At 45.5% G+C, this 13643-nt stretch overlaps 1 protein-coding gene across 2 annotated transcripts in view; it reads right to left on the bottom strand.

Moving 5' to 3' along the window:
• The window catches only part of PHLPP2 (PH domain and leucine rich repeat protein phosphatase 2), a 41828-nt gene extending 30757 nt beyond the window's left edge, over positions 1-11071 (bottom strand). Inside the window, exons 1-3 of one of the 2 annotated variants that reach the window (XM_075509323.1) lie at positions 10883-11071; positions 10142-10386; positions 872-1005 (exon numbers count right to left, since the gene is read on the bottom strand). In XM_075509323.1, the coding sequence (XP_075365438.1) occupies positions 872-1005; positions 10142-10386; positions 10883-11011 (508 nt within the window). In that variant the 5' untranslated portion in view covers positions 11012-11071. The remainder of the gene's footprint in view (positions 1-871; positions 1006-10141; positions 10387-10882) is intronic. The other variant, XM_075509324.1, reaches the window with a different exon arrangement.
• Positions 11072-13643: the final 2572 nt, after the last annotated feature.

Below are 13643 nucleotides of genomic sequence, written 5' to 3'. Positions count from 1 at the left end.
GTCTCAGGTAAAGGGGTGGAGAAATTGAATTCTTATGATTCTATTTTTTGACACTGAATAAACAAATGATGGCTAGCAGCTTAGTCAGGCTACCCAGCGCCACTATGCAAGAACAGTTTTCCATTAAAAGCACTTTGATTTTTTTTTTTCTGAAATGCAAAAAAATACACAGGTGAAATATTTAAAAGTAGTGAAATAATTTCATTATCAGCTTTCCTCCCCCCCTTTATTTCTTTTATATTTCGTCTTCACTTCAGTGAATTCCTTTCCTGGCTGCTAGCACCATATGCCAACGGGCCTACGACTATCGTTCTGTTGCTCCTTATGCACATGGTATCTTGCCCAAACCGATGCAATAGGCCACTCAGAAGTCTCGCTTCTGCAATGAAATGCACTGGGTTTCTAATGCACAGCCTGCAAAAAAAAAAAAAGCTGGCGCTTTCACTCTCTGTTTACAGGCTGTGGAGGTATTTGACCAGGACCTTCCTTGTCCATATCCATACCCGTACACCTTTTGGAAATACAATCTTCAGGCACATCTAGACTGAACTGCAATTATGTTTCTGATCCCATTAGGAGCTCCAAGGCATTTGTCATAACACTGGAAACTAAAGACAACAGAGCAATCTTGTGGCTTCCTGCGGAGCTGTCTTTCCTCAAGCCTTAGATAGGATCAAGAGAGCTACAGAATTGTGGTTTTTTTCTATTAATCTTGAAAACTTGTTATTTTAAGAAATGCTTACTGGTACTTTGGGTGTTTGATGTAGCCATCTATAAACCCACTAGGTCGACGACTTGGGCTTCAGCTGAGTTCCACCTCATAGTTAAAGCTACAGGAACACCGACAGTGTGCACACACGTAATTTCTTACCACTGTAAAAGCGAATCATACAGCTGAGATCAGAGTTTGCTGCCTCTTCCTGCATTCTGACAGGATCATCAAAACCCAACCCAGCCAAGTAGTCATACACAATCTGAAGGGGTTTTTCTGTGGGCTCCAGCCTCCTGTCAAAACACACAAGAAAGTAGTTTGAGAATGCAAAAAAGATCAAACAAGTTTCACTGCAGCTAAAGTGTAAGGAATACTGACATACTGCTTGTTCTGCTCCTCTGAAAAGGTCTGGCAAGCACGCATCCTTGGGGTCTGTGCTTCCTGCTTGTCAAGTAGCACTTAAGAACTGTAGCGCTTGAAGAATTACATTGCCGAAGGGAAACAGAGAGGAAAAGCAATAGGCATAAGCCATACAATCCATGGTGATCATTTCCATTCCATGGTTTAAGAAGCACCAGGAGGAGACAATGACAAGAAAAAAAACCAGAAATACTGCACAAAAAGCAGACACCAAATAATTAAAAAACCCCTATGTATAATGACTGAAAGATATAAAAGAACTCTACTTAAATTTCTCTTCCAAACGCAGCTGGGAGCAAAGCATGTAAGAATCCTCCTGAAGAATGCCTTCTAAAAAGAAAGAAAAAAGAAAATTCCCATTCTCTTTAGCTCTCATCAGTGCAAGATTCTCATGCTTGGTAAATTAACTCAAAAGTTACATTTAAAGAAAAGATGTTTTTAGAACTACAACAGATCATAGGAAGGATTCAGTGGCTAGCTTGAGTAAATGGCAATAAGAGAAAGTTCTCCTGAAACATCAGGTTTAGTATATTCAGAACAGAAAAGATGTTTTCTAATCCTCTCATCTCACTTCTTCCAGAGACGCTGAATTGTTATTTTCTGCAATAAAAATAACAGAGTTTCCCACTAAATTAGAAGTTTTACTTCAGGGGAAAAAATCTTAGTGTAAAAGATAAAGCACTGAAAATGTAAGATGGAAGTTAAAATAAATCGCTCCAGTGGTCCACTCATTATCCACCATTAAAAATCCTCATTTTTAATCTAAAAGTGCCTAGCTTCAGGTTAGGGTCACTGGGCCTCAACTTGTCACCTAGTCTTTAAACAGGTGCTTATAAATCATAAGGCTAACCATTTCAAACTTCCTTTTCAAGATGAGGCTCACTGTGCTTTGAAAATTTTCTTGCAGTGGGGTGGGTCTACTTTGCCTCAAAATAATTTTTACCACTGATTTTTTTTCAGCTTACCAACATTCTGTAAGCGCTAGCACCACGACTGTTCGCTGTATCCATGCACCGACTACAAAAAAAACCGTACAGAGACTTCTTGCTTCTCCTCAACAGTATTTATATTCTTAGATCAAACCTGCTCTCGACTACTTGGCACATTCACTCACATCCCTTCAATCCACGAGTCCTCCTGAATTGCAGTTTTTGCAAGTTATAGTCTCCTTCCTCTCCTCTTTAGTATTTAGTACACTTGGCTTTTACATAAATATATCCAGTGATACTGAAAAGCAGTGTTTTCCAGAGAATACTGTATGCTAAACCATCTAGACCAAACTGTTCCACTGAATTCTCAGTACTCGTCACTCCCTCCGTCCATGCCATCCTGAGTTGTTGCCTTTTAGTCGCAGATTATTAACAGAGCAACTGAACAGTGCAAGTTTACCTTTCTTCATTCAGACATACACTAACCCCCCCATCCAAAAAAAATGCTTACACTGAGTAAGTTTCCAATTTGTAAGGTATCAGCCAACGAGTTTTATTGGTTTGTGCATTGCTTTTCTACCAGTGACATCAGAACACGGAATCACAGGGTGGTTTGGGTTGGAAGGGACCTTTCAAGGTCATCTAGTCCAACTCTCCTGCAATGAGCAGGGCCATCTTCAACTAGATCAGGTTGCTCAGAGCCCTGTCCAACATCACATGCTGCAACAAATGACTAATGCCTTTGGTGACCAAGCTTGAAATTTCAAAGCATCAAGATCAAGTTTGTTCAGTAAGACCTGTTTTCTACTAAACTTTGTTAACTTGCATACATCATTTATACTGCATGTCTTAATGCAAGTATTTTATTACTGTATGTACCAAACCTTTCCGCTTCTTCTCAACTGAAGAACAAAAATATTTCTGGTTCTTTTTAACGATTATACTATAGTATTTCCACTATTACTGACAGCTTTACAAATGCCATCTCATAATTAAGGCAGGACTGATTTCATAAAACATGCACCATTTACAAGTATCTAGTCATCCAGACTTCCTTTGTAGTCAACAGGGCACACCTCAAGAAGTAAAATGACCTCAGATATTTCAAGCACATACATTGCAACTCTTTCACTTCACACATAGGACCTCTGGATCAGAAACAGGATTACTCTCAAAGTTATGGTCCAAAACAACAAAGTTTCTAGCCTGAAAAGACAACGTAGTTGATATACAGCTGATCCAGAAAACCAGTTCTTACCACTCAACGTTTGCTAAGCCTGCTTAAGGCAACTTTGCTCCCTCCCTTTTTTTTTTTTTTTACAGGGAAATACATCAACTTGCTAGCCAGAAGGCTGTATATGAAGTAACCCCCTTCCTCTCACTTCAGAAATTGTCTCTTGGAGCTTCTACTGACCAACAAACTGATGTCAGGCCTTGCAGACTCTAGTCTCTAGTCAGCCCTAAATATAATCACAAAGTTACTGGCAAATTTCAACCCATAAACAGGCTTTATTTAACAGATGAGGGACAAAACCCTTGATCTGTATCTTCAAATCCACCCAAAGGATCACTCCCTGATAGAGCTGTTTGCTTGGAAATCTGTCCCTATTCCTTCCTTGATTGGACTAGTAGGATTTAAATTTTAGTTCATGAAATATCAGCTGCCTTAACCAGTAGAAAACATTGTCTATCCATACCAATGTCTGTCACCAGTCATAATTTTTAGTTGATTTTTAGGAGTTATCCTAATTTTGTGAAGCTTCCAATGTGACTAAAGGCAAAGTCAGCGATAGCAATTTGATATGTACTGTAAGTATACTCCAAAACTCATACACAAGAATAATGTTCCTGCATCAATTTAAAGTTCAAGATGTAATGAGGTGACTGTCAGCAATGCATGCCATTGCTGCTGCTACTGCTGGTTTGTTGTGGTTTTTTGTGGTGATGCTTTTTTTAGATAGAAAAAAACATTTGGAAAACTGCCTTTTCTTTCTGCCCCTTCTTTAAATCAGTAAAGGAAAGGAAATAAAGAGCTAGCCAGTGTAGTTTAATGCAAATTCAGACAAATTTCAGCAGAAAGCACAATCCCTCCCCTTCCTGCCCTCCCCAGGCCTAACTAGTCTCTTCTGGTATCCAAATCAGATGCTATGACACACATGTATGACAAAGACACAGTTTCTGCCATGTTCCTAATTATTTGTAATGCCTTTTTTGAAGAAAAAAATTTGTGAAAGCCAAATTCACCTAAACTTTCCAAAACAAATTGAACAAATGCTCAGAATTCACAGGAGTTTAAGGTATGTAATGCCAAATCACTGAGCTCAGATGATTACTGCTGTTCAACTTGCCAACAATTCAGTAGGGATATTTCTATCCCGTTACACTGACTAGAAAGCGAGTTTAATCTCCGTGGCAAGTATGGCATTAAATAACACAAAACAGTAATACAAGTATTTAAGACTTTAAATACATACTTTTTCCAAAGTCAGTCAAAATGGAAATTAGATTTCTGAACTTTTTTTTTAAATATGTTTTATCACCGACTCACTGTGGTTGGAACAAGCCTCTGGAGTGATCACCTAGTCCACCACCCCCCCGGCCCCCGCCTCAAGCAGGGCCACCTACAGCCAGTTGTCCAGGACCTCGTCCAGTTGGGTTTCAAGATCTCACAGGAGACTCCACAACCTCCCTGGGCAACCCGTGCCAGTGCTCCATCACCCTCACAGTGAAAAAGTGTTTCCTGATGTTCAGAGGGAACCCCTTGTGTTTCCATTTGTGCCCATTGCCTCTTCTCCTGTCACTGGGCACCACTGAAAAAGTCTGGCTCCATCGTCTTCATCTTTTTCCATCAAGTATTTATACACTTCGATAAGATTCTCCTGAGCCTTCTCCAGGCTGAAGAGTCCCAGCTCTCTCAGATGAAAGATGCTCCAGTCCCTTAGTCATCTTAGTGCTTCTTTGCTGGACTCGTTCCAGTGAGTCCTTGTCTCTCTTGTACTCCCAGAACTGGACACAGCACTCCAGGTGTGGCCTCACCAGTGCCAGCAGAAGGGAAGGATCACCGCCCTGGACCTGCTGGCAACACTCCTCCTAATGCAGCCCAGGTTGCTGCTGGCCTTTACCGCAAGGGCGCATTGCTGGCTCACGGTGAGCTTGTTGCTCACCGGGATGCCCAGGTCCTTCTCCACAAAGCTGCTTTCCAGCGAGTCAGCCCCCAGTGTGTACTAATGCCTGGGGTTGTTCCTCCTCAGGTACAGGACTTGCCTTTTCACTTTGTTGAACGTCATGATGTTCCTCTCTGCCTATCCAGGTTTAGTTGTTTAGCTCTAATTGCATCAAATTTATGATGCCATCCACTTCATATCTTCAATGAGATGAGAATTCTTCTGAAATAATTTGGAGAGTCTATAAGCAAGGACCAGAGCCCATGCTTTCCAAAATAAAATGCAAAATAGCTTCCAAAACAAACAAACAAAAAACAAACCCAAAAAAGAAAACAGCAGTCGAGAATGGAAATTCAAACAGTGCTGATCACCTGCACCACCACCAATCACTCTGACACTGCTCATCTTCTTGGAACTCCTGGAAAAAGATCCTAGTCCAGCTAAGATAGAGCTCTTTCTACAATCAGCATGAAAAGCTCATTTACGGAACGCTTTTTCTTTCCCTGCTTTGCGAGATGGACGCAAGACAAGAGATTGGTTCAAAAGAGCGTAATACCATCAATGCTCCTCTCTTTGCAGAGATTTCTTCAGTTCAAATGCAGGCTCTCAGTCTTTTTTAGGACCTTCTGTTGAGCTCTAGAAGCTTAGAGCCAAGTCCTTCTATATAAATGTAACTGAGGTTTACATTATCACTTTTTTTTTTTTTTGCTACATATAGCAGTGAACATGGCACCAAACTTTCAAAAGAGCTTTCTGAGGTAATCTTGGAAATGACAAACGTGGGTAATCCGTCTCCCATAACAGGCAAGCTACTAGAAACTGGAATAAATAATAGATTGCACCGAACAAAGCTGACTTCCAACACAGTAAACCCTGATGTATTCTATACCCTTCAGTGCAGAATCCAAGGAGAATATGAGAGATTTGACTGGATCTCCAAATACGTTGCCCAAGTCTCCCTCGACGACCCCTAGATTCCAATTATTCTGCTATTAAAGCCTTATGCTTGCCAGAAAACAGCTTTTCCAGCATGTGACCCATGGCTCAGGAACCATAAATGCTTGAATGTCACTCACAAAAAGAACACTTCAAGTAGTCCGTATCTAGATTTCCTAGGAAAAAAACCCCACTCAAACATCACAATTTGGTTGCTGAATGGACTGAAGCTTTTGCAAGTACACACTGAACAATGCACTTCTTGCACATCAGAATTCCAGAAGAACCTTAATACAGGAAAGGGATAAGCGCTTTTCATATGACAAATTAAATCACTGTTCTACAGGTTGCCAATACTCTCTGAGGTACAGTACTGTGGTCTACCCTCCTGAAAAAGCTGGATATCCTGTCCTACCATATTTGCCCCTTTCTGGAGATGAAATCTGATTTTTTTCATTATTTTTATTCTTCTCATCTTTCACTTCAGCAAGAATTACTGCTGCAGGATTTGAAAACCCCTTAATTTTCTTTCTTGTCCACATAAATCAAACCGATGCGCTTCTTGCAGATATCAAACACAATGCCCTCGGTTTTGTTTCTTTTCTAAAAAAGCCATGTGCAAAAGGAACATTGCCAGTAATAGCTATTCAAGCCTAATCCCCTAACAAATGTATCTGTCCTGCCATAGTACCATTCTTAGCTGAAAACCAATCAAAAGAGTAGACTGTACTATTGCACCATCTAGGTTTGCTTGCCACTGGCTGGAAGAGAAAAGCCTTGCCAAAAAGTTAAGTCTTCTGAATTCTTCAAGTTGTCTGCAAAACACCACAAATTGTTCAAAGTTCACTACCTGGCAAAAGGGTTTGAGTTCACAGAAAAATCTACACCTAAAAAGTCGCATGTATGCAGGAGGCAATGACCGACCGCTCCGCAGACGAAGCATGGCTTGCTGTTACGCATTTCAAGCGTGAAGACCTGGTGGGAAGCATGTTTGACTCCCGGCCCGCGGCCGAGCTACTCTTCTGGCAGCAGCTGTGAGCTGCGTCTGTGACCCAGGGAACACCAGCGCAGAGTCCAGGCGTTCAGCTAACGACACTCACAGGTCCAGCACAGGGCTTTGCAAATAAAGCAATGAACAAACTAGCTCGTTACCTATGGACCACGTTCAAACCAGGAAAGGGAGCAATTCACTGAACGCCTTTGGAGACATTCTGGAGACCTGACTGAATGGATCACTGGTCCAAGTTCTTGTCAAGAGCCACACGATTCACTAACAAAATCCAGGATAGGCCAGGAAAGGGAAAACCAAAACCACTACCTGGAACGGCAGTTTCTACACGGAATTTCTTTACTAACATGACCGAGGCCGACAGGTTCCAGAGGCAATAGTTACAGCTTGAGGTAGAAAAATATGCTTCCCCTTTGAGAGACAGCAATGTCGTGTGAACCCCAAACTGGCACGCGATCACATTAGAAATGTAAAAATTCATCTTGCAGCCAGTGCAATACACGCTGAATGCGAGCACACATGGAGAACACCCTGGCTGTCACAGCAGCTGCTACTTGACACAAACAGCCCATTATATCCACATCAGTATCACACATCAGGTACTGGACACTTCCAATAGTCACAGAAGGAGGCAAGGTAAGGAGACAAAAAAGCCAATAAAAAGTAGCAACAGTTCCACAACTCCTGCTGCAACTGTAGCTCTTCTTTATAAGCAACAGTCAAGTTTTCAAATCTCTGTAGTTCACATTTTTGTTTTGAGGGTGTCCAGACCAAAGAAGGGTATCCGTGCTATTTTGGTTTAACCCCCCCCCCCCCCCCCCCCCCGCCAGAAGGTATAATTTCTGAATATGAAAGGATGCTAACATAAGGAAAGACTCTAGCTAGGAGAACTCTAAACATCCTTGAGGTGCATTGTGGAGAAGAAAAGAAAGTTCTGTCAGAAATTGACTCCCCTGTGCACGGACTTCAAAGGGAAACGCAGAATGATCACGAGGACACCACTGAGTATTTACAGTGAATACACAAAAAAAGTTTCTGTTATTCTCCCGTTTACTGTCCAGCTTTCAGTCTTTTGAGTCAGGTGCCAAATCAATCTTTACCATACTCAGCTTCTGAAAGAAAGGCACCTACTGATATTAAAAGGGTCAAGAATTCAGAAGTTGTTTAAGAGACAAACATACCTAGGGTAAAATGCAATCAGATGCTTAACAGAGTAATTTGTACACGCAAACACATTATATTAATCAGCAAACTTTGCTCAAGGAAGGAATTATCTCAACAGGGCATAGGGATATCTTGAGCATTCTGTCATCTTCCTGTGGACATGCAAGCAGGTACCATTCAGGCCTGCTTCCTGTTACTAACACAGATATTACTGAAGCAATACTGGTAACTCCCGTTTCTCTACTGAGAACACCCCCAGTGGGAAGTAATTCAGGGATCTCTTCTGGGGCAAACACGTTCTGAGAATTACAAGGAACAGACATGCTGTAATCGAGAACTCTTTGTGAAATTTAAGACAAAGCTTGACAAAGTGCTAGACACACCAAGAGGCAACAAGAGTGGGAAGTAAACCTTTACAACGTGGTACTTGCTTCCAAAGCACTGGTAGTAGGACCAATTTCCTAATCCAGTGCAAAGCATGCCACTAATCAAAGACAGGCACAGCTATCTAGCATGAGAAGAGGCAGATATTTAATAGAATTCAAACACAAAAGTCATTTCAAGAGCTAAAAAAAAGTCAAAACGTTCCTCTCTGAACACATCTACAAGCTTTACCTAGCCTTTTTCATGATCTGCAGTAAAGGATCTGCTCTTCTTTCTAAATGCTGGGAAATCTGTGCACTGCTAGGGTCCAAAACAAGCCAATTTCCTTATAAATTCTTCAAGCAATGAATGGAGATTTTCAGCTGCCTTGATGGCTACGTTCAAGTGTCCATCTATCTCATATGAGAAATACTCATACAGTATTTCTAACTAACCTAACTCTGGTTCCGATAACCCAGGCTGGGCAAGGCAAAGAGATCTAACTAACTTTTTCTGACCAGGCAGTTTTAACCACATCCTATTCTCTGCATCTCTCACCACTAGCACTCCCTCCCTCTACCTGATCAAGCACATGCCATGTTTTTAAAATTTGGACACATGCAACTTATGACTTTCGCTTCACTATCAAAAAACCCAGCTACTAGTCCTGTTCAGCGTGTGTTGTCTCTACTGCTTAGCCTTCTTAAGCAGTAGAGTAAGGAGACCACAGAAATTTTTTTCCCCTGAGGAGTGGCAACTTTATAACTGAATCCTAAGTCCAGAAGAATCAATGCAAAGTCTAAATCCTACAAACCTAATGGGAGCTTGTAAACCTAGAGGAGTCCATAATACACCCACAGCATAAAGTTCATGCACATTAAACCCTGAGCGGTCCACTTTCAGCTTAAATCAACTGCAGGCATAAAACGTACAATCTGATGCTTAAGCCTTCTTTATATAACCCTTACTATACTATCTTTCTGTCTACCTTTAATTATTTACCTGGCGACTCTTCTTAGCAAAAAAATTACTAACACATAAACATTTCATGACATAACTGTGAAAGTACCTTACATGTTTCACTGACTCAGAATAACTGTTTACAGCCACCTAAATAGCTTAAGTTTTCTGGATGCTAAAATGTCCATAACACGGAATATAATAAAGGAGTATAGGAACAGTAGCCTCTACCTACAAAACGAGGACACATTTCTGGTTGGAGCACCAGCCAAACCCTCCCAGCTAACGCACCTATGGCTTAACTAACTAAGAGATGCGTAAAAGGCGCAGCACTGCTTCATTTTATGACTTGCATTACTCAAGGCTGCATCTAACTGCTACCTACCACCTCTGTCTGTTCCATACCTGCCCTGCTACCATACACAGGCACACAGCAAGCTAAACAAATGTTTCTCAAACAGATTTATCCTTTCTCAGCCCTCACCTGACCAGGTCTCCGTGAAGTTGCAAAAAGAGGTTTTTCCTCCCTTCTCCATCACATATCTCAGAGGCGGGGGTGTCCACTGTACAGAGGACCAAGCGCAAGTCTGAAGAAGCAGCAGCTGCAGAATCTCTTCCATAAACGTACACGCAGCCTCGTCCGACGTCCTCTTTCAGCCAGTCCCTCTCACGGGAACCAAACCGGCTCCTGTTCAGGCAGCTCCTGCTCCCGTTGCGTTTCACGTTTCTCTGCAAGGCAGCCCAGACCAGAGCGTCAGCAGCTGCCTGCGACTCGGCGTCTGACTGCCCTCCTCCCTCGAAGGCCGCAGCTGACCGCTCCGACCTGGCCCCGCCGCCGGGCTCGCAGGCGGCCCCTCCGCACAGGCCGCAGGCGCGGCCGGGCCCGGGGGGCGGCGGGGCCCGGGGAGCCCCGCCGCTCCGCTCGGCGGGGGGGCTCCCGCGCCGCCGGCGCCCCCTCGGGAGCGCTCGCGATGAGCCGGCGGGAGCCCCACGGGCACCGGCCGCGTCGGGCCGGACAGACCGCCGGGCCGCCCCGCTCGGACGCGGGCCCCGCCCGGCCGTCCCGCCAAGGTCGAGGCGGGCAGCGCCCCAGGCGCGACGCCGAGCTGCCGGGGCGGCCCCGCTGCGACGACTCGCCCCCGCCCCGCCGAGCTGCCGGCAACGGCCGGCGGGCCGAGCCGCCCCCGAACGGCCCGCGCGGCGCAGGCCCCGCTCCCCTCCTCACCTTCAGCACCCGGATGCCGCCGCGGGGCCCGGCCCGGCCCCCCCGCGCGCTGCCCGGCGCCGCCGCCTCGTCCTCCGGCTCCGGCGTCTCCCTGGGCCCCGGCCCAGCCCCCGGCCCGGCCTCCCCCATCGCCGGCCGGACGGCGAAACCCCGGGCAGCGGCGGCGGCGGCGGCGGCGGCGGCCCCGCCCCAGCTCCGCGCAGGCCCCGCCCCGGAAGCGCGCGGGCTTCCGCCGCCCGAGGGGCCGCTCGCGGCCCGGCTCCGGGCCCGCCGTGCGGAGCGGCGGCAGCTCCTTCAGGTGCGGCCTCCCCCGGGGGCCGGCGAAGGGGAACGTTCCCGAGGGCGCGGGCTGCGCGCGGCAGCGGCCGAACCGCGTTACCGCACCGCCTCACCGCACCGCCTCAGCCCTCGCCGCTCGCCCCTCGTCAGCCTGAGGCGCAGACCGGCGGGAAGCTTCAGCAACTCCGCGCAGGACAGCGGCGCGATCGGCGGGCGAGGGAGCGCCCGAGCAGCGAGTTGATGTAACGTCGCTAGCGCAAGGTACGCGGCTGCTGCTGAAGAAGTGCAAGGTACGAAGTGCTCGCGGCCCCCTGCGGAAGGAAGACCAAGCTCACCCGTGTGCTCGCGGAGCGCCCCGCCGCACGGCCTCCTTCGCTTCCCGCCGGTGTCTGTTCCGCCAGCCTCCCACGGCGGGAGCGCGCACCCGCTTCCCGCCAGCGCTGTGCCGGTCCATCGCCTCAGCTCAGGCCGCCTGCGCTGTTGTCCGCTTAATAATTGCCATCGTTGCCGTGCAGTTTACCAGAATTTGATTAACGCTTTAAGACAGCTACCGTTCATGCCTGAACAGGATCAAGCACATTAAAAACAAAACGACGAAAGCCTCCCGCCTTCCCCATAACCGCCAGCAGTTCCAAACCTGAACGCACTTTAGCCTGTCGTCGTCCCATTTCCTTGTTGCTACACGAATTCCGGGTCTTATTTCAGTACTTTCCCAATTCTCACCATTGGTATTATTACTGTGCCAAACACTTTCAATTCTATTACACATTGCCTTTAAACATTTCCTGCCTCCTTCCTGCTGTATCCGAGGGTTTTGCTACGCAGCATTGCGGACCCGTCCCGGGCACACGTGGTGTACGCAGCATTGCCCACACAGCGCTGCCTGGGCTTAGGCCCCGTGCACCGGAGGAACGCCAAGGAAAAGCTTCCTAGGGGTCTGTCCCACTCCAGAACCAGGGCCTCAGCTGACCGACCCTTCGCTGCCACACAAAGTGGCAGTTTCTGATGCCATTTCTGAATTCTCCAGTATCTGGAGGGCTCTCCTATTTAAACACAAGGAACTGGCAGACAACCCATCTTGTCAGCAAGGTTAAAAGTGCTCCCTGTCACTTTGTATTAATCCATGTCATTAAACCAAGGCAGTCACAGGGAAGGGCACCTAGCTCTTAACACTTCCAGAGCTATGCACATGAGCTGAGAAGACTTTAAAAACACATCAAATTTTCATTGGGTTTTCCCCACAGAAAGGCACGATTACCATGCACTTCTAGCTGCAGCTTTGTAGTTCTCCAACCACTTTGCCTCAAGAGAATTTCCATAAAGGAAGGACACAAGGCAATACTGAGGAGATTGTACTTTCAGAGAGAAGTGCAGTGGTGTGTTAGAAAACACGTGAAAAGTTATCTAATAAAATGTTACTGCGACTAGAAAACACAAGGAAGAACCTTACAGCAGGCACGTGTATTGCTTTAATGGACAATGAGATTACAACAATCCTTGTCCCAGAGGCACATGGAGTATGAAAGGGGGCTTTTTAATCAGCAAGGGAGTCATAACCAACTCCAAGGGCAGGCTGCCAACACCAGGGAAAGAAATTCCTTGTGTTCAGATCTCATCACACCTTTCTAGCACCTGGACAAGTATTGCTGCTAGTAGTTGACAAGGTCTCTTTCAGGGTGATACTTCACATGAACTGTTTAAGCGTTTTGTAATTGTCCACTCATTTTGCTCTCCAAAGTTTCCTGGAAAGTTTCTCAAATGCTGCCCTTATTATTTCACATCATCTGACCTTGTCATGGCCAAACATTAAGAATCAGTAAGTCCTATCCCGCTGTACTTGCAAAAAGCAACAAGGCACAGTTTTAAATCATTGAATATTGACTCATTTTATTAGTCACTTCATAATTTGTTTCAACCAAAAGACAATACACACAGCAGAAGTCTAATGCATCCCATGTAAATGTTTACATCCGTTATGCTCCTCACTCACCTAAGACTCAGCATTTATTTAAATTTTTCACATCTCAAAAATAGGTCTGCAGAAGTTCGAATGCCACCAGGCTCCCTGCTCAAATGGCATGTTTTTACTTTAAATTTGGTTGGGTTTGTTGGGATTTTGTTTTGGGGTTTTTTTTTTGTTTGTTTGGGTTTTTTTTTTTTTACTATACTGTCAAAGAGGTGGGATGGGGCTCTATGTAAAATGTAAATTACATCAGGAAAGAAAAAGGAATATACAGGAATAGAGTGAAAGTTCAGAGGGAAGCAGTCCAGTAGCTCCTTCCCTCATAGCCCCCAAGTAGAAAATGAACACATAGAAAGCGCACCAGCAGATCTAAAAAAAAGCCATCTTTGCTGCTCCATCTTGCAGCTAGTACCAGCCTTGGGGAAGGCACTAAGTCACCTTTCCCAGCTGTTTCAGCATCTTCTGAGTTATATATCCAAGATACTGTATAGGTGGCAGTCCCCTCACTGCTATTGCTTC

Source organism: Mycteria americana, chromosome 8 (assembly GCF_035582795.1).
Source record: "Mycteria americana isolate JAX WOST 10 ecotype Jacksonville Zoo and Gardens chromosome 8, USCA_MyAme_1.0, whole genome shotgun sequence".
Taxonomy (NCBI): domain Eukaryota; kingdom Metazoa; phylum Chordata; class Aves; order Ciconiiformes; family Ciconiidae; genus Mycteria; species Mycteria americana.
This window is presented reverse-complemented; position numbering and strand designations above follow the sequence as displayed.